At 38.3% G+C, this 19,707-nt stretch overlaps 1 protein-coding gene across 1 annotated transcript in view; it reads left to right on the top strand.

Annotated features, from left to right (window-relative positions):
• The window catches only part of Ppargc1a (PPARG coactivator 1 alpha), a 100,722-nt gene that overhangs the window by 47,725 nt on the left and 33,290 nt on the right, over positions 1 to 19,707 (top strand). Inside the window, exons 3-5 of the mRNA XM_042674731.1 lie at positions 12,389 to 12,583; positions 14,645 to 14,767; positions 15,637 to 15,841. Of these exons, the coding sequence (XP_042530665.1) occupies positions 12,389 to 12,583; positions 14,645 to 14,767; positions 15,637 to 15,841 (523 nt within the window). The remainder of the gene's footprint in view (positions 1 to 12,388; positions 12,584 to 14,644; positions 14,768 to 15,636; positions 15,842 to 19,707) is intronic.

Raw genomic sequence — 19,707 nt, 5'->3', positions numbered from 1 at the left:
TAGTTAGTACAATGTGCCAACTGCAACAATAAAGCCTATGAGGGATTGATGCTGAAGGTGGCTTCCTTCCTTCCTTCCTTCCTTCCTTCCTGTAGTCCTGGTGCTGATGCCTTGGTGTCACGAAAGCTCATGTGTAATGCTGGCTAAATATCTTTACTCTATACCCCTTCCCAATTACTCTTCAAAGTAAGCTATGAAAAATTAATATTTTTGATAAGAAATGTACTCATTATCTTGTCCATGTAATTGTAACTCCTCTGTATGGTATTCTCACAATAAAAAAAAGTAAAATAAAAAAAAGAAAAATGAATATTTCACTAATTGTAAGGTTTCATTTTATGGCCTTCAAACTTGATGATACTCTTCTTTGCCTGGAGCAGTTTTTATAGCCATTCTGACATCTCTATCTCTCTGGGTCTCTCTCTCTCTATTTATGTATATATGTATATACATACACACATATACACATACATACACATGTATATATGTACATACATATGTATATGTGTGTCTATACATCTATATAGAGTTACTAATGCATCTTGAATGTATTCTCTGTGCATATATATATATAGTATAGCAACTATATACTGAGCACATGTTTCACTATAGATATGTCTCTACTTACTTTACCTATCATCTATCTATAATTAGAAGAGAATTTATTATTTATTTTTGTTATTTATTATTGCTGATTCTCTCTTCACTAAAAAAATAAGTTTCCAGAAAGTGGTAGACATGCAAAGCTGCGTGTGATTATTTATGCATGTATTCGTAAATCTGTGTGTCTCTGACATACGTCTCTTGTTTCTGCACAAGTCCAGGGTGTGTCAGGTGTAGCTAGCACAGCTCAGTGATGGTGTGGATTTCAAATGGTTGCTCCATTCAGTAAACTGGATCCGGTTAAATCCTGCTTGTTAATTCTAGTTTGTCAACCTTGAAAATTAGCTGCTGGGCATTGAAGTTACACATACTGCCACTGATTCGAATGGTTTTCCCATCACATGTACTGTTCTGTATTATGCAGGTGTGTTATGTCTAATGATCATCCTTTTATGCTTTCATTTTTGTAACCTTGAAGTATTTCTACAATCATGAAATGTTTTCAACAAATGTATACTTTATTTCACATATTTGGAACTCAGTCTAGTGCATGAGGTGATAATAATATTAATATCAACAATAACAATTCCTTACTATATGTGAGATGCTATATAATTTACATGGAATATCGTAGTTAATTCTCAAAAATCATCTCATGGTATGTGTGTTTTTACTACAATACATTCCTCAAATACGAAATCCGAGACAGAGATGTTGAATGACTTGTTGATGGTCACACACTTATGTGAGTAATGGACTGAAGATTCAAAATCAGGAAGTCTAACTTGTGAGTCCCTGTTTCAAGTGAATATAAAGATATTATATAGCTTTGATCCTATTTTTGAGCTTTAAAAAACATCAAGAAATCTTGCATGTAAGTATTTTTTCCATTGCTGTAATAAAATACCAGAAGCTGAATAAAGTATGGAGAAAACAGATTTATTTAACTCACAGGTTTGGACATTCAGGGCATGCTACCTACCTTGTTTAAGCTCCAGTGAGGCCTTCATTGCCCGTCACACATAGTAGATAGATCGTGATAAGAATGTTTATACAAAGGACAGATCCCCTTGTGAGACAGGAAGTCAGAGAGGGATTCCGGAGTCATGTTGAGTCTTTTATAACAATCTTCACAACTAACATAAACCCCATCTGAGAATGCCCCAATGATTGAAAAACTTTCTACTAGGGCCCCATCGCCGAGAGATTCTACCACTTCTTAACATCACCATATAGACTCTAAGCTTCTAACCCTTGAACCCTACTCGAAGTATGTAGAAGATAATCCTTAATAATCAGGACTTTAAAAGAATCCTTCAGAAGGCAAGCACATTGCTATAAGATATTGGGAATAAGAAATCACATATACTAAGTCAAAATCTTAATGACTACTAGTATGCAGAATTGCATGTTAAAATTGATACATTTAGGGGAAAAAGCATGTTCTATTTAACAGCCATAAAATAGATAATCCCTTCCTGTGGCCTGGATGTGACTATCAGAATTATCAGAATGTCATGGGAAGCATGGACTCAGAAAGATGTTTGAAAGTATAGGAGTCTTTCTTCTAGGGACCTTTGAATGTTTGTGGAGGCAGTGTAGATGGCCATCTCTGCCATCTAATTGGTGGAGGCTGGGGATGTATTTAGGCATCTGCCAAGGAACTGGAAAGAACTGATAACAAAGAATGCTCCAGCTCAAAATCTCAATAGTGTTGAAGTTATCAACTCCAGACCTAGAGATTTTGATGTAGAGGCCCATAATGAAGTCAAGAAATCTTTGTTTGATGTCCAGGACTCAGGATACTCTTCCTTCGGATTTAAGAGCTTGAGGGCATTAGTATAAACTAGACTTATGGAAAAATGTAGAAGACACACATTGAAGAAGGCCTTGGGATAGAGATCGTGATACACAAATGAAAGAAGAAAGAAGGTTCTGACGGTAGCATGAACAGGTGGCAAAGAGTGAAAAGTAATCAAAGCAATCTCTTCCTTCTATTAGGAAGAAGCCATCTCTGTCACTAGAATCTGTCTTGGCATCTTGGTTTCTGTTGGTAAATGATTGATATGCCTTTCGGCCCATCTCATACATCGCAATATGAAGATATTCTACAATAGCTTCAACTCCCATTTTTCTTCTAATAATCTCTTCATAAAATTCCAACCAAGGAACAGAGTAAGGATCATATTTGAGCAGATATATGGAGCTTAGTGTCCAACTTGCATCTTTTTAGCCACATGATTTTAGAACTATTCATGCTGTTAAATGGATAATTTAAATGCAGTAATGCTTGTGTAGAAATTAATTCGGCATCAAAGACATTGGGAACTTTCAGTAAAAATCAGCTGCTATTCACTATTGTTTAGACTTACTAAAATAATATTTATCTAAGGGAATATGACTTAGAATTTAAAATCAACAGAATAAGCGTGATAACGATGAGTATCTCAATCAATCTTAGTTAACAATTTATTTTAATCAAAGAAGATTCAGAAAACCCTTTTTCAAACAAGTGAGTATTTATAAATGGATCAAGATTTAAATGGCTCACACTCACTTTTTTGAGGTAGTCTTTATCTTGAGACTTACACCAAATGTTCTGATTTTTGGATGATGTAGCAATGGTCTCCACTGTGTTTATAATCAGATAAACAACATATTTGAGTATGCATCAGGCTTTCTAGAATTAATAGTTATGTTGGTGTTTTAACCCATCTATATTATTATACAAATTCATGAAATAGTACAATATCTTACAGCCACTGTACTAATGGCCAGTGTTTCAGAGAACAAAGCCTTCTGATTAAGATATGTATGTATGTGTATATGTACATATGTATGTATCTATCTATATATATCTTTTATAATACAAGTAATAGATAGTATTAATATATAATATATATGATGCTTATTATATAATTATAGTGTTAAATATACTGATCCTTCTGGTCTTGGTAGTCTGACCAATTGTCTTCCCTTGATGAGTGAGCCAGAGACCCTTCCATTCACAGATAGTACACTTATCTGACATGATATTCTTTTCATAAGACCATGTTGATTCTTCCAAGAAGGCTGCAAATTGGCTGCTTGGTGCTACATTCCAGCACTCTTCCAGAGAATAGGAGTTGGGATAGATTAATCTCTGCCTTTGCCAGATCCCTCTAAAGTTCCTCCTGGTCAAAGATGGGCATTAGTTAAGTTTACTTCTGCAGAATCAGAGCTGAGGGGCTAATTTCAGAATTATACCCTCTAGTTGTAACTGTTCATGTTTCCTTCTTTACTACTAATACGTTGGCTGCTTGCCTGGCCTATCATCTTCTATATGTGAAATGAATGAAAGATAATTTTAAATTATAGTACAAAATAGATATTATTAAGAAGATAAATATACTTGGGATAGGAGGAGTAAAACTACAGAACAAAGAACAACCAAAGATGAATGGAAAGTCCTATAATATGCTGGGTTCAAAAATATTCTTATTTATTGTAATTAGCTATCTACTACATGCCAGGTATTGCTTTCTTCTTCAGATTGATCCCAGGGTCTCAATCACTGAGCCACACACTAGCCTCCTATGCCCATCATCACGATCACAAGCTAATAGGCTTCAGAGAGCTTCTGTCATTTTTTAAATTTGTTTTGGTGGTTTGAAGTTGGGGACTTGTCCTTGTTAGGCAGGTGCTCTACCGCTTGAGGCACAACCTCAAACTTCTTTAAAAATTTTGATTTTGATTTATTTTTTTATCAGATATGGGTCTCTTGCTGTTTGTCTAGGACGGGCTTCAGACTTGGATCCTCTTACCTGTGCCTCCAGCTCAGCTAGGACCACACACACACACACACCATCCCTTCCAGCCCTCAGAATGTCTATTTTAGCCTGTTACATGGACAAGAGATATAGACTGAGATTAAGGTGTATATTGAGCTACAGAGATAAGGTTCCAAAGAGAATAATAAACTAGAGAAGATGGATAGAATGTATGGAGAAGTTATGAAGGTTTTGCTGAGAAGGTGACCTTGGCATGAAGGAAGGAATGGAGGGGAACCATTTTGTGGTCATCTGACAGGAGGCCCATCTAGATAGAGAACACAGCTAGGCAAATGCAAGAGCCTCTGAGACAGAGCAACGCCTGCTGTATGAGGTCAGAGTTGGTGAGGACTCAGGAGGTAACTGAAAGTATTGGTGGCAGGTTCAGCTGGGCAAACATGCCCCCCAGCTAGCCTGAGTCATTCTGGGTTAACCCCTGAGTGGTTGGTTCCATTCTTCAAAGGGTCCTGGTTTGGATGATAAATTATATCATCATCCTCAGCTACTAGGTCACTCAGGGTTTGGGATTTTCTTCAGAGATATTGGAAACCATGAGTTGGAGTTGGCCTGGAATGGAACCAACAGGAAAGAGGTTATCAGGATCACTAGGAGGGTTATTCTTGTTTGTCTAGTTGATTGAGGAATTGTCTGGATTACTGAAGCATACCTGAAGATGTCTGAGTGTTTCCAGAGACAATGAGATCCTGAGGGCTTCTACCTAGTGGATAGATGAATCCCTTGATGGTGTCAAAGAATGATAGCATTATTGGGAAGGGTAGAAAGTAGATGGTGGGGTCTTTGGAGGGGTCACTGGAGGCAGAACCTTATGGCTCTGTCTTACCCTGCTTTCTTCCTGCATTCCCCTATTCCTTCTTCTCTGACTGTCAATCAGTGAGCTGCTTTGTTCTACCATGTCCTCCCAATGCCTCTGAGCCAAAATGAATCCTGCTTCCCTAAGGTTGCATCTGTCAGGTTGATCGCAGCTACAGAAAACTAAGACAAGTCACGTTAGTCTCCTATGCTGAGAATGAAATATGGAGTCAGACTGGCAAGGGGGCAGGGGTGAAAACAGGAGAGAAGGTTGGGAGCCTATATAGGGTTGTCACTGTAGTGTAATTCAGTCAGAATTGAGTTGTTCCGGCTGAGGACATGCAGCTGGCTAGCAGTGGAAATGGAACTAGGACTGAATATCCTAAGTTGCCGCCTTCCGTTCTTTCTGCAGTGCCCTGTTTCTCTTGGTTTAAACTTGAGGATGAATGGAATGCCTTGCTGGCTGTTTTCAGGTCTTTTAAGCCTCCTGTTCAATGGCACAACTCAGTTCCTTCCTCTTCCCATTGTGAGAAATAGACAAATAGACACAAAACAGTTCCTTGTTCTGTTTTTGCACTCCAAGGGCTCATTTTGCCTACACTACTTTAGGTCTTTCCATTGAACCTCTGTATTTATACTTTTGGCTCATGCAGTTTTTCCAGTTTTGAATTCTACCTATCCAGTACAAGCTTCTTAATCATGAATGTTGTGATAAAAACTAGCAAGTTATAATGGAGACTAAGTATCTGTTGATGCCTTCTGAAATAGGAACATACACATACATTCATGAGAATTGAATTTCCAAAGACCTAAATATATTTGTGGAGAGAATTGTTTAGACTTGCTTGGTTTTATTTTATTTTTTTAAATTTTTTGGGGGGGTGGGGGTAGTACTGGAATGCAGGGCCTTATACTCTTGCTTGACATTTTATTCAAGGTTCTCTACCAGTTGAACCACACCTCCATTTTTGGCTTTTTGGTGGTTAACTGGAGATAAGAATCTCTTGGATTTTCTTGCCCTGGATGGCTTCAAGACAGGATTCTCACCTCTCAGCCTCCTGAGTAGCTCAAACCACAAGCATGGGTCATCAGCACTGGGCTAAATCTTATGTCCACTTGATTTCTATTTTCTTTGTGCAGGCACTATCCTTAGTTATTTGTATTGCTTGTCTGGGTCAGAGTGGCTGAGGGAAGAGTTTACGTGCTGATGAGGCCCTTCTATGTAGTCAGCTACAAATGAGTACATGAGGGCAGATGGGAGGTTTGACGTGTACGTGTGCATATATTCTGCCAAATATGTGTGCTTGATTTGTAGACTGTGGGTGCTGCGGGGCTATGTAACAACCTATACCCAAGCATGATATTTCCAGTAGTCAGAATTCCCAGAACAAACTAACATGTATATGTTTTCAACTGACCCTCAAATTCCAGCATTTTTAGTGGCTAGCAGGACTTGAGAATGAACCTGCAATAAGAAAACCCTCAAGGCATTTGAACAAAATAAAAACGGAGGTATTTTATCATGTGTGTTATGAGGTTAGGAGGTCTTTCTTGTCTTGATTACTTTCTATTACATACTTAGACTTGAGATTCCTTAAGTCACGTTTTTAGGCATTCAAGTGCCCATACCTTATTCCAAGTCCTAGATTCCAACTGCTATACAAAAGAACCAGTGGATTATTTTTTTTTTGGAGGCTCTCCCTATTGGGGTGGGAGGGAGGAACCTATAAAAAAGAGCTAAGAGGTGATTTTCCCTTACATCCTGTTGGGTATATGAGAAGGAGCAGGCCTGTAGTTAGTGCCCATACTCAAAGAAGTAACAACAGCAATGATAGGTAGCAGAGAGTGTGAGGAGAGAAAGAGAAGAAAGAGAGTTGTGTAAAGGTAGTTATTTAAAACACTTAACTTCTACCACAAAGGTTCAGACTATTCAGAATGGGCAGGTGTAATAAACAATACATGAAGTAGTGTTCATCCTGACTATAATGGTTTAACAAGGAAAAAAGAAGCTGAAAAACAGCTCATGTCGTAGTTCAGAGATTTTGTTCACATTGTTATCTAGTAATTTTATTTCATAAAAAACTTAGATTTCCTTTACTTTGAATTCAGTTTCTTCCAAATGTTGGATCACATGTGGACAACAGAACCAAAATTTGAGTGTATAAGCAGGTTTTTTGTCAGTTTCTACATGAAATCAAGGTGTCGGATTTTAAGTCTGGAGATTCGGGCCAGGGGACCTCTGATCATTTGAACTCCTAAATCTACCACAAAAGTTGCTTCTCTATTTAGTTATTTGAACTCCTGGTGAGGCCTAGTGGAACAAGTAATCCAAACTAGTGGATAATCCAAAAATGTCATTTATATTTGGCTCTGGAATACACTACCAGATGTTACTCGAGCAGATTTCCCTTCCTAATTAGGCCTCACTTAAAGTAGAAGTTAATTTTGTCTTCATTAGCTGTTTCCAAATCAGCAGGATGGGGCAAGAACGAAGCCCAAAGCATGCTGGGTATTTGGGGAAAGTTGGCCCAGAGCAGAAAGTCACAGTAGATTGTGAGTGAAGAATGAAATTCAAATATGGATAATCAAGATGATGGGCATATACACTGGTAAATGTTCATAAGTACCATCTTGATGAATTCTTGGGCTTTATTAACTATTTTTTATCCTATTAATCATGAGTGCAAAAAATTCCATAATTAGAAAGAGGTTATGAAAAATAAACTCAAATTTTGTACTGAAAACCAGAGAGGCTCAGAGAGGTTAAGTGACATCTCACACAGATTGATCTCTGGATAAACAGTACCTGTGAAGCAGAAACTGATTAATGAGTGATAAGACAACCCCCCTGTTTCCTTCTTATTGATGATTTGAATAATGAGGAAGCAAGAATTCTTGTGGCCCTAATTCACATTAAGAGAGCTAAGATAATGAAGCTGTGATTAAATGGCTATTAAACTATTTTTATCAAACAGAGATCAAGTGAGTGTGAGAATCTGGGGACGCAGAGTGTAATTGCAATTCTACAAGATGCAGAAAAAATTACTACCATAAGCAGGACATGGTCCTTCCATAATAGCCTCCATTTAGGATCTTTGGGATACCACATGCAGTTTTCCCTCTGCCTTTCTTCCTTCAGGTGTCCGTTCCCATCCCAGAGTCCCACATCTCTTCCTACATTGTGAGGAGGTAGGATTCTGTAGTATATACAGTTGGCTGAACCAAGTGGACCATTTGCCCCACTACATAACACCTGCTGAAGGATCCTTTGCCTCTGATCACAAAGGAAGAAAGCCAAGAACACACACCAACTCCAAACTTTCATTCTTGATGTGACCACAAACACTTGAATAGGCATGCTCTTCAACTGTGCCTTTTGGATTATGTCAGAATTAGGACAGGTCATCTAGGGACATGACAGTAGTCCCAGAAAGCAGAGAAGAGCCTTTAAAATTTGATTCTAAGTTGTGATTGGTTAGAGTAAGTGACTTCCTATATCATCTGTCATTGGAAATTCTTTACACCTAGAGTGAGGTTTTGTTGCCGTGCCTTCTTACTTCCTGGCGATTCCTTGGAGAGAGCTGTTTTACAGGCACACAGACCTTTATTTAGGTCAGAAGAAGAGCAAGAGAATCACATTGTATAAGGAGAAGCCAAGGTTGAAACCCCCCATAGGAAATAATTCTTGATAGTTACAGAGCTCAACTGTGGAAATGCCTGTTAGCCTGGTTTTGTCTTTTACCTTCTATCTCAACTGACAGAGCCATGAACGAGCTGTAGATGCCTGCCCAACTGGAGATCTGGTTTTTGTCTTTTTTTGTGTTTTCCCTCCGCGTCACTATTTTTTTTTTAAACTCAGAAGGAGCTGAGACGTATATTTTTGTAAAAAAGCAATTTCAAACAATTGGAGAGTGGTATCAGGGCCACGTCTTTGAAAGGTTATCTTGCAATGTCATTTTACTGACTAATGTGTTTCCACACCTTGTCACTTGTGAACAGACGTGTTCGTAGGCCATTGTGCTTCATCTGCAATGACGTTGATTTATTTGCTCTGTAAATTGGGACCGCAGCAATAATGGAGAGTGACATTAATTGTTTAACGGAGTCCTCTTTGTCACATCCGTTGCCTTCTCTGGGACATATGATTGTTAAAACTTATACAGAACTAATTGAAATTGCCACAGTGAGGGGCCGGCTGTGTCCACTCAATGTTATGTGGAGGAGGAATATGCGATGAGCTTCTACACGAAAGTATCATCAATAAATATCAAGCTTTCTCCACAGCCTTCTGTAATTAAAGAAAACACAGAAAAGTTGAGATCCTAGCATTTATTTTATTCTTCTGTAATTAAAGCAGAAATTTACTAAAATAAATGGTCTTGGAGTACCTTTTTGAGCTACTCACATAGAGGGAGGATAATAATAATATCATAACAATAATTAATGGTCATTCTGAATGAAGGTGGAACATATCATGAATACAATAACCCTAGTGGTTCAGTCTAGTTGAATATAAGCCCCCTAAGTAAATTTCCAACATGAACACACACACACACACATGCACACACACACACACACACCATGTGGTTCCAGGAGAGTAGAGAATTAAAATAGTAGGAGGTTTAGTCAAATCATGTAAATTATTATGACATTATCAAGGGCCCATATTTCTGCCATTGTATTTGATATACATTCAACTCAGTCTTATTAAAGAAATTGGAAAAAACTAGTTAATTTAAGTGTCTTTGTCATTTTGACTTGATTGGAATTATAGAAGTTTGTGTACACAAGGGATAGAGCTAAGGCGCTATTGTATTATATAATTGAAAGCAAATAGCAGCTTGTCTTAGAGCTGGAAAGCCAAACACAAAATTTAAATCAAGGTAAACAAAATTACTCATTTATTGGTAAACATTCTTAACTATTTTTCCTGAGTTGTTCTTTGACTTCCATGAAATAAGCTTTTAACTTTTAAGAATGGGTTACTTGTGAAAAATATCCAGTTTCTTAAAGGTCTGTGTATATGTCTGCATGCGCAAAGGTTATCTTGTTAGATAATATAGATATACAATCATGGAAATCTCATTATTCTGAGATGATTTCATATGCTGTGTATTTTATTTAGACATAATTTGTTGAGAATTTGCTTTCTTGGGGAACATAAAAGGATGTATTTAGAAGTTGTGCCTACCAGATTATGATCGTAGGCAGAAATTAAGGGAAATATTCTTACTTTCTTATTTAGATCATTTGTATCTACATGGCCCAAGAGAAGTAGAGCTGGGGAGAGGTCGATAAGGTTTTGTTATTGAATTGTATACTTCAGATTTTAATCAATTGGTCACTTTGAAGAAGTTAAGTATGCCATTTTGAAGTTAAAAATTTACCACTTTTAGTTAGGTTTTAGCTTCTTTGTGAGGGTTTAAAACTCTATCCATCTATCACTTATGTCCAAGTTACTTTACTTATAATCTCCAACACAGGACAGTGAATGCAAGATGCCACATGAATATAATATAAAATAAAGCCAATTAAAGCCCACTATGAGAAGAAATGGCTCTTCTTGGCCTCTTGAATGCAAAAAAAAAAGTCTAGTTTTACTCCTAGATGGAGTGGTCAGTAATGAGGGAAAACAATTTTTATGTGAAAATAGAATGTATACGTGATAAAGCTCTGCCTAATTTCTCTAGTAATACAATTTGATTTTCTGATTAGCTGTCTTATTCTGTGATTCTTGTAATTTTGTCAGGTCAATTAACTGGAGTTCAGTGCTAGAGAGAGAGAGGAAGTGTGGGCTCTGCTGGCTTCATTAGGTGTCAGCAGCTTAGGTGCATTTTGTAATAGAATCTGTGTGGGATAATTTAGCCCATATTGTTAATGTCATAGAATAGAGAACTTGACAAAAAAAAGACATTGAAAGCAGGTCAAATTGGACAAACAATATGAAGTGTCACGAGAAGGAAAAGAAAGTTATCTCCGCATTATATATTGTCAGAAATAAATTCATATCAATGAATTATTCAGCAAGTGATCATTAACAATCCATTTCTATTGAAGGCCCAGATCTAAGACTTACTGTCCAGGTATACAGACTACAACACATTGTCTTGTTAGCAAGCCTGTAAGCTCTAGTATGGTAGCCCTTCGGTGTTCTTGTACAGAGGCTTAACACTGATACTCTCTCTTTCAAAAATTGTAAATGGACTCTTGCTTTCTGCTAGCAGGGATTCTTGAAGAGATGGCATTTTGCTTTCTTTCTCTCTGCATCTCCAATTCATAGCATGCTATTGGAATTGTTTAAGGGTTCAAACCTGCTTATGGAATGTGTGATGGAAAAGTTAGCTTTTCAAGGATGTGCTGATGAGAATGAATCTAAAAGGTGGTAGGACAAGTTAGGATGTATTTGTACAAACCACCATGATACAAGTGCTAGAATTCTACTTGTGGCTACAAGGAATGAATGCTCTTAAAAGGCATTACACAGTTAAGGGTAAGATAAAGAGGAGTCCAAGTAGTTCCAGAGACTAAGTTCTGAAGAATTGTTTTCCAAACTGAAGAAGTCAAGAAAAAAAAGCAGTTTTGCTGTGACAAGTTCAAAGTTGGGGCTTTAGAGATGAGGGAGCTGTTTGTTAGAAGGAAGAAATACCCAGTGAGAGATTTATGACTCAAGTTGGGAGAGATGTCAGAGTGAGAGAAAAAAATAAATGATTTTCTAGTGTTCAGTGATGAGATTATAATTGAAACCATGAAAGTGTATAGATTCTTTGGGTACCATTCAAATGGAAAGTTTTCTAATTTTTTTCAGGGGGAGGGGCAGAAGTTATGCTGTAGAGGAAACGAAGCAGTATGTTGGAAGATCAAATAGATGATGGCTACAGTTTTGTCAAGTTCTGAGACTTTCCCTGAGTCTTCTCTTTTAGTTAAGAAGACACAAGAAAATAACTGTCCAAAACACAATTACATACCATCCATCCATACAAAGTTAAGAGGTTGTGGAAGAAATGAGCATCTTATTCTGGTGTGAACATGGAAGATTTCACATAAGAGTTCATTCATTCGGCTCAACAAGTTTCAGACTATGCTGATTAACAGATTAACAGAGTGATCCACTTGTCAGTGTCAACTCACTGGTGTCTTCTGGGTTCTTTTTTTTTCTGTTTGTGCAGAAGATAGATGAAGAGAATGAGGCGAACTTGCTTGCAGTCCTCACAGAGACACTGGACAGTCTCCCTGTGGATGAAGACGGATTGCCTTCATTTGATGCACTGACAGATGGAGACGTGACCACTGACCACGAAGCCAGTCCTTCCTCCATGCCTGACGGCACCCCTCCGCCTCAGGAGGCAGAAGAGCCGTCTCTAGTAAGAACCCTTCCTACTGTTTAACAGCAATCGGAGTTGCCCGTGGCTACCTGCTCCATGGGTATGATGTAGTAACAATAAGGTCGGGCTTTTTAATTTAGTCTAATAACCAAACAATCCCCAAATGAGCTCATAGTTGCAATTCCTGTGATTCTCTGTTAAAAGTGTTAAGGATACACAGTTCTTCTGGTTTTTTTTAAACTCTTTCTTGGTTTGTATGTGAATATATTTTTATTTCTTAGCATCATTTATATTCAAAGGAAAACCATAAGAAAAGTAGACACCTAGGAAGAAGAGACAACTTGTCTGTGACTAAAAAAAAGCCTTCTAATATTAAAAAAAGGATGAAAATGGCCTTCTGATTTTAAATATATCTTGAACATGTTCAACATGGCAGTAAATATCAAGTGTATTCATCATAATTTTTAGCTGTTGCATAATACTTTATTGTGATTAATTAAGTATTACCTTCTGGTTAGATGTTTGGGGGTGACTTTGCTCCCATTTGTCATGATTATGAATGTTAGAATAATGGACATGCTCTCATTTTTATTGCATGCATTCAAATCTAGAAAGAGAATTGGTAGATATGAATATGTAATATTTTCAAAGTTTGGATCCATATTTCTTATGAAGGTTGAAAAATAATGGTACATTTGCAACTTAACTTACCGAAATTTATGTTAGGCAATGAAGAGCAAATTTGATGGCAATGAAGAGTGGATTTTTCTTCTCCATGCATTGCTTCACCAGAATTTTATTAGATCTGAGACAGTTTACCTTACCATGTACGGTAGCCATTTGTCATTTACCATAAATCTGAAGTATAATATGCTGTATAAATTATGGAATGCCTTCGACCAAACTCTAATAATGTGCTCCTGTATGCTGTTTGGAGGTTGTTTTTCTTATGTCTCTAAAAGCATTTCTTAATTTTTTAGTGTTAAAAGAACACCCTATAAGAGATGGAGAACTTGCTTATATTTCTTTGTGTTTAGAGATTTCTACTCTTGGGGAGAATATCCCCTGTGTGATATCCCTGGTTTCTTATTTATTTTTCATCTGTTATTAGCTTTAGGATCTAGCATGTGATACTAGATGATATTCTAGATGATATTCATGTACACAGTTTATTCAGCCAGGAGGGGTTGCTGAACAAAATCACCTGTACATCAGGGCAGGGAGGTCCTTGAGCATTATCTAGTTGAGTGAAGAAACAGAGGTCAAGGAACAATAAGTGTCTGGCCTGTATCAGAATCTACCTTGCCTAGTCTACTGACCAAAATTCAACTTACAGCTCCTTCCTTACCATTCTGAAACCACTCTTTTATCCCACACATATTCTCTCAGTCAGTCTATTTGTAGGCTTTGTTGTGGAATGTAGTTCAAGGCATCAAAGAATCTTTCATTTATTGTCACTTTTTTTCCCTAGTACTGGGACATGAAATCAGGGCTGGGACATTGTCCTTTGGCTTTTTCGAAAAGCTCAAGTCTAACAGTCTACTATTTAAGCCATAGCTCTATTTCCAGCTTTTTGTTGGTTAATTGCAGATAAGAGTCTCATGGACTTTCCTGCCCAGGTTGGCTTTGAGCTATAACCCTCAGATCTCAGCCTTCTGAGTAGCTGGGATTACAGGCATGATCTTCAGTGCCTAGTTATTTGTATTGGGGTCTTAGCAGAAGAAAATGTATATACACTCTTCTTTGCTCCCAAGGTCTAAATAAGCAAGATAATGTATTTCCCCTCATGGAGTAATGATATGAAAATTGGCTTAGGAAAAAATACTTTATTATATATAAACATAATTTTTAAATTTAAAAGAAGGTTATCAATGTTAGGTCTCAAATACAGGAAAAGGATATACTTTTATCATTTCTTTCTTATCATAAAATATTTCACTTAGCACTATTGTGCTAAGACATGATATAATAATTAGAGGATGATAGACTTTTATTTGTATTTCTAGTTAGTTGATTTTAAGTTAATAATTCTAGTTGACTTAATCGAAGCTGAAACAATGCATAACTTTTCTTGCTTTCCCTTCCCTGATACATTTCTAGCTTAAGAAGCTCTTACTGGCACCTGCCAATACTCAGCTGAGTTATAATGAATGCAGTGGTCTCAGCACCCAGAACCATGCAAATCACAATCCCAGGATCAGGACAAACCCTGCTGTTGTTAAGGTACACATGTAAATGTCTTAATACAAGAGGGAAGGTAACAAAGGGGTTTCTGCGTGGATTCATAAAACGGACTGTTAACTTTGTATGGATTCAACTCAGGGTCCACAGTTAGCTCAGCATGGCAATGAAGCACTTGAACTATTGGAACCAGAAAGAATTTGTGTTTTGTGTTTGGGTCATTGAGAAAAAAAAAGTACAAATGTATGAATCCCATTGCTTCGTTTAGTAATATATGCAGCAGGTTGAGCTGTAACAACACGTACCGATGGGCTCATGTTAGCTACCAGGGACTTTAAGATACAGAATGGGTTTTTTGCCAGCTGCCTAGCCTGAGAAAGATGGCTCTAGAATCACTGCAAAAGATCTGTCTCTGCCATTAATTGGGAAGAATGCTGGCAATGGCATAATCCGGTTAGTGGTCTGTATTAAACAATGTTTGTCTTGCCGTTCACTGTGAGGAAAAACGGAGCGTTAAGGGGTACTTAAGAGAGTTGTGAATACTGGGCTTCAACAATCAGCGGCAAATTAAGGTTTAAACCAGCTTTCTTTCTTTCTTTCTTCTTCTTCTTCTTCTTCTTTTTTTTTTTTTTTGATTCACAGTAAAAGCTGTAGGGTCTTGTTAGTTACATGTTGCTGAGTAGAAACATTGAGATGGTGAAGAAATGAAATAAAAAAGCTGCATAAATGTCATTTAGGAATTTTCAATGCAATTTTCTTTCCTTGTTCTGCAAACAATTATTCACAGCTCATAGATCTAGTATACTTAGACCGAACACTTCACTGCAAATCTCATCTCTTCAGAAAACCTATATCCATTCACATAAGGTTCAGTTGACTAATTTTAGCTTCTTTTATGCCTTGTGTTTAAGACCGAGAATTCATGGAGCAATAAAGCGAAGAGCATTTGTCAACAGCAAAAGCCACAGAGACGTCCCTGCTCAGAACTTCTCAAGTATCTGACCACAAATGATGACCCTCCGCACACCAAACCCACAGAAAACAGAAACAGCAGCAGAGACAAATGCACCTCCAAAAAGAAGTCTCACACACAGACACAGTCGCAACATGTACAAGGTAGGAGGAGGCCTCCGGGGGAAGGCAGGGCATGCGTAGGTCCCAGTGCAGGAACCTCGTTCTACATTCCAATGGCAAGTCTCTGTGGAAAAAGAATCTAGCACTTTATCACAGTGAAGACAGACTGAATGGGTGCTGGACAGCTGGGAGGCAGCATAAGTCACAACCGCCAACGGACACCTGAAATGTTAGCTTAGAAGGAGAGGAGATTACACCACACAGCTGTGAGATTAGTATACAATTTTGGGTGGCTGAGATCACTGGAGTTAGGTGCAAGCTTCACTAGTCAAGCCATTATTACATAGCATTATTCCCACCCCTCCGGCCTTCTAACTAATGGAGAAAATGAGACAGTGTGTTTGCTCTCTTTACCTTTAGAAGTAGTAAATATTTATGTACACTCTGATTATAGGGTGCACTCTCTTCCTCCTCCTCCTCTTCCTCCTTCTTTTGCTTCCTTCTTTTCCTTGCTTGCTTACTTGCTTGCTTCCTTCCTTCCGTCCTTTCCCTCTTCCTCCCTCCTTCCCTCCTTCCCTCCTTCCTTCCTTCCTTCCTTCCTTCCTTCCTTCCTTCCTTCCTTCCTTCCTTCCTTCCTTCCTTCCTTCCTTTCTTCTTCCCTTCCTTCCTTTCTGTTTTTCCTCTTTCTTCTCCTCCTCCCCATGCCCCCTCTGTCTCCTCCTCTTCCCCCTTTTTCCCTCCTCCCCTTCCTCCTTCTTCTTCTCTTGGATACCTGGTATGCTCACAGATTAATTAATTTATTTTCTGTGCTGGGACTAGGGCTTGAACTCAGAGCCTTGTGTTCTTACTTTTTTTTTGCTCTACCACTTGAGCCACACCTCTACTTCTAGCCTTTTGGTAGTTACTTGGAGATAAGAGTGATACGGACTCCACTGCTCTGGCTGGCTTTGAACCAGGATCCTTAGATGTCAAACTGTTGAATAGCTAGAATTACAACTATGAGCTTCAAGTGCCCAGCCACAGATTTTATTTTGTAGGTAAGGATTCAGACATTTTTCAAATTTTTTTTCAAAAATTATTGCCTATATTACAACATCTAGGGTTATATATCATGAGGAGGCTGATGTTTCTGAGACAAATCAGGATATGCCCTCCATAGTGTCCAGCTTTCTGCTGGTTAATTGGAGACAAGCGGCTCATAGTCTTTCTTGCCTGAGCTGACTGAACCTTGATCCTTGGTCTGCAAATCTCAGCCTCCTAACCAGCTAGGATTACAGGCATCAGTCACTGGTGCCTGGCTTCCTTTAATATTCAAATTGGCTCTCAATTGGTTTCCCTGTTAGAGAGGCAAATTTACTGCCCACCTCTCTGTGTCAGTTTGGGAAGTTGTATTTAATGAGCCCAAATTCCCTTCAATAGCTCCCTTTGCCCCCGTTGACTACCTATTGCCAAATGTGTCATAGTATGTTTTTTATTGGGGGGGGGAGAGGGTCAGTCATGGGGCTTGAACTTTGGGTTGGGCGCTGTCCCTCAGCTCTTCAGCTCAAGGTGAGTGCCCTATCACTTGAGCCACAGCACCACTTCTGGCTTTTTCTGCTTATGTGGTACTGAGGAATCAAACCCAGGGCCCTATGTATGCAAGGCAAGCACTCTACCACGGATCACCTTCCCAGCCCCATGTGTCATAGTATTTTAAGAAACCAAGGACCCCCATTCTGAGGGGGTGCCTGGGCTGAGGCCTGGTACAAGGAAGCTGGTTGGGCTGGCTCATGTGAGGGCAGAGAACGTTCACTGTGCTCCCCTCAGCCTTACTGTGCTCATAGATATTGATCCTGGAGCTGAAGTTTTGTTTTGAGCTTGGTGAAACTCTGTGAACAGAAACCCAGACCAGGTACACATGGCAACACTCTCTCCCCCATCCTCTCTCTCTCTCTCTCTCTCTCTCTCTCTCTCTCTCTCTCTCTCTCTCTCTCTCTCTCTCTCTTTCTCTCTCTGTCTCTCTGTCTCTGTCTCTCTCTGTCTCTCTCTCTCTCGCTCTCACCCCTTTTGAATTTTGAGTGTGTTTTTAAGCACTTATCTTTCGTTTTTGCTGTAAACTTTTACAAATCCTGGCAGTGAAAAATTAAAGAGCCCTCTGGAGGATACATTTTCTAGATGAGACCAGCTACATATGCATTATTTTAAGGTATATATCTCTGGTAAGGCATGAAAGGCTTATCCCAGAACAAAGCTTGCTGATTAAGGAAAAATAAAAAATAAATAAATAAATCCTGTCACTATTAAAGGCCTAAAAGAAATGAAACATGGCTGGCTATTAATAATCAAAGCCGTCTCAGAGATTACTGACATTCATATTCAGAATGAGAAAGGAGGAAGTACATGAACAGTTAGAGGCAATGACAGCAGATGTTGTGATGTCACCTTTCTTCATGCATTGGAATTTTGTTCTCAACAAACTTTGCCTGAGTTGTTCTGTGGTATCGTGCTTTTGTGCTCATTTTGTTTCCTTAGGATGATGGTCTAGACTTGTTGTATATGGGTAGCACATTTATTCATCTACTCATTCATTCATTCACAAGTGCATTTAACTAAAATCAATATAGTCTGCATGACAAAGAAATTTCAGCCCCACAGAGACCACCTTCATACTCTCTGGTCTGCTGGTCCTCGGAACAAGGTGGATGCACCTTTCCTTAAACCAAGTCAGCATCCTCTAGTGACTTTCTGCTTTGGGTATTGCACTCTCCCTGTGGTTACACTTCCTGTTTGCCTTTGGTACCATTTAAATATGGCAGCTGCCAATTCTTCTTCCTCCATTGGCTTTGGCTTTACTTGCATCCAGATACCAAAATTTTAAGGGCCTTCCTTTGACCATTTCAAATGCCTTCTCTACATCTCAAAACCTGGATTTTCAGATTCTGCTTTTTAATGTACATTTATTGTATGATATAGAACATAATTACATCTCAGGTTGTATTTTCTATAGAACTTGTACATATTATCCTAATTATTCACTGAACATAAAAGTGACTAAAGTTTCTGAGGAGAAACTCATTCTTTTGGAAGGCTCATTAAATTAGACAAACTCAAAAATTAATGTACAATCAGCTAATTTATCTGTATACATATGAAAAACAATTAATGTACCTAATATGTAGAAGCTAGCATGTTTTTCATATTTCTGGTTGCACATTAGATAGATCATATAGCACTCAACTGTTTAAAAACCAAATCTAAATCTACAAACTAAATATATAAACACTATATATCCAAGTAAAGTACCTAATCTCAGGCTAATTGGACATAAATAGTATTTTCATATTTTAAAACACCTTAATTAGTAGGATTGATTAATTTACATTAAAATCTGTTGAATAAAATTCCTTTTGATAATGGGAGAAAGAAAACACCATTTTGGCCAATTCTGTCAATAACCAGTTTTTTGTTCTGTTTTGTTTTTGTTTTTGTTTTTTGGGTCCAGTTGTGAGGCCTGAACTCTGAGCCTGGACGCTGTCCCTCAGCTCTTCAGCTCAAGGTTAGCGCTCTACCACTTGAGCCACAGTGCCACTTCTGGCTTTTTTTCTTTTTGCTTATGTGGTGCTGGGGAATCGAACCCAGGGCCTCAGGCATGCAAGGCAAGCGCTCTACCACTGAGCCACCTTCCCAGCCCCCAATAACCAGTTTTATAGCTCTGCAAAGATCATTTGGCTCCTTTAGGTCTCTATCTTTTCATCCATAAAGAAATTTATTCCAAAGACCCTTTTGGTTTCCACTCCATCAGTTTTATTACATAAATAACTATCTCTTGACCTTCTTAAAGTGGTTATTTAATGAGAAAAATTTGACATACACCTACATACATACATCTCCACAGACACACATATATGCTTATGGAGATGTACACATGA

Source organism: Dipodomys spectabilis, unplaced genomic scaffold, assembly GCF_019054845.1.
Source record: "Dipodomys spectabilis isolate Male_0828 unplaced genomic scaffold, ASM1905484v1 ptg000021l, whole genome shotgun sequence".
Lineage (NCBI taxonomy): Eukaryota > Metazoa > Chordata > Mammalia > Rodentia > Heteromyidae > Dipodomys > Dipodomys spectabilis.
This window is presented reverse-complemented; position numbering and strand designations above follow the sequence as displayed.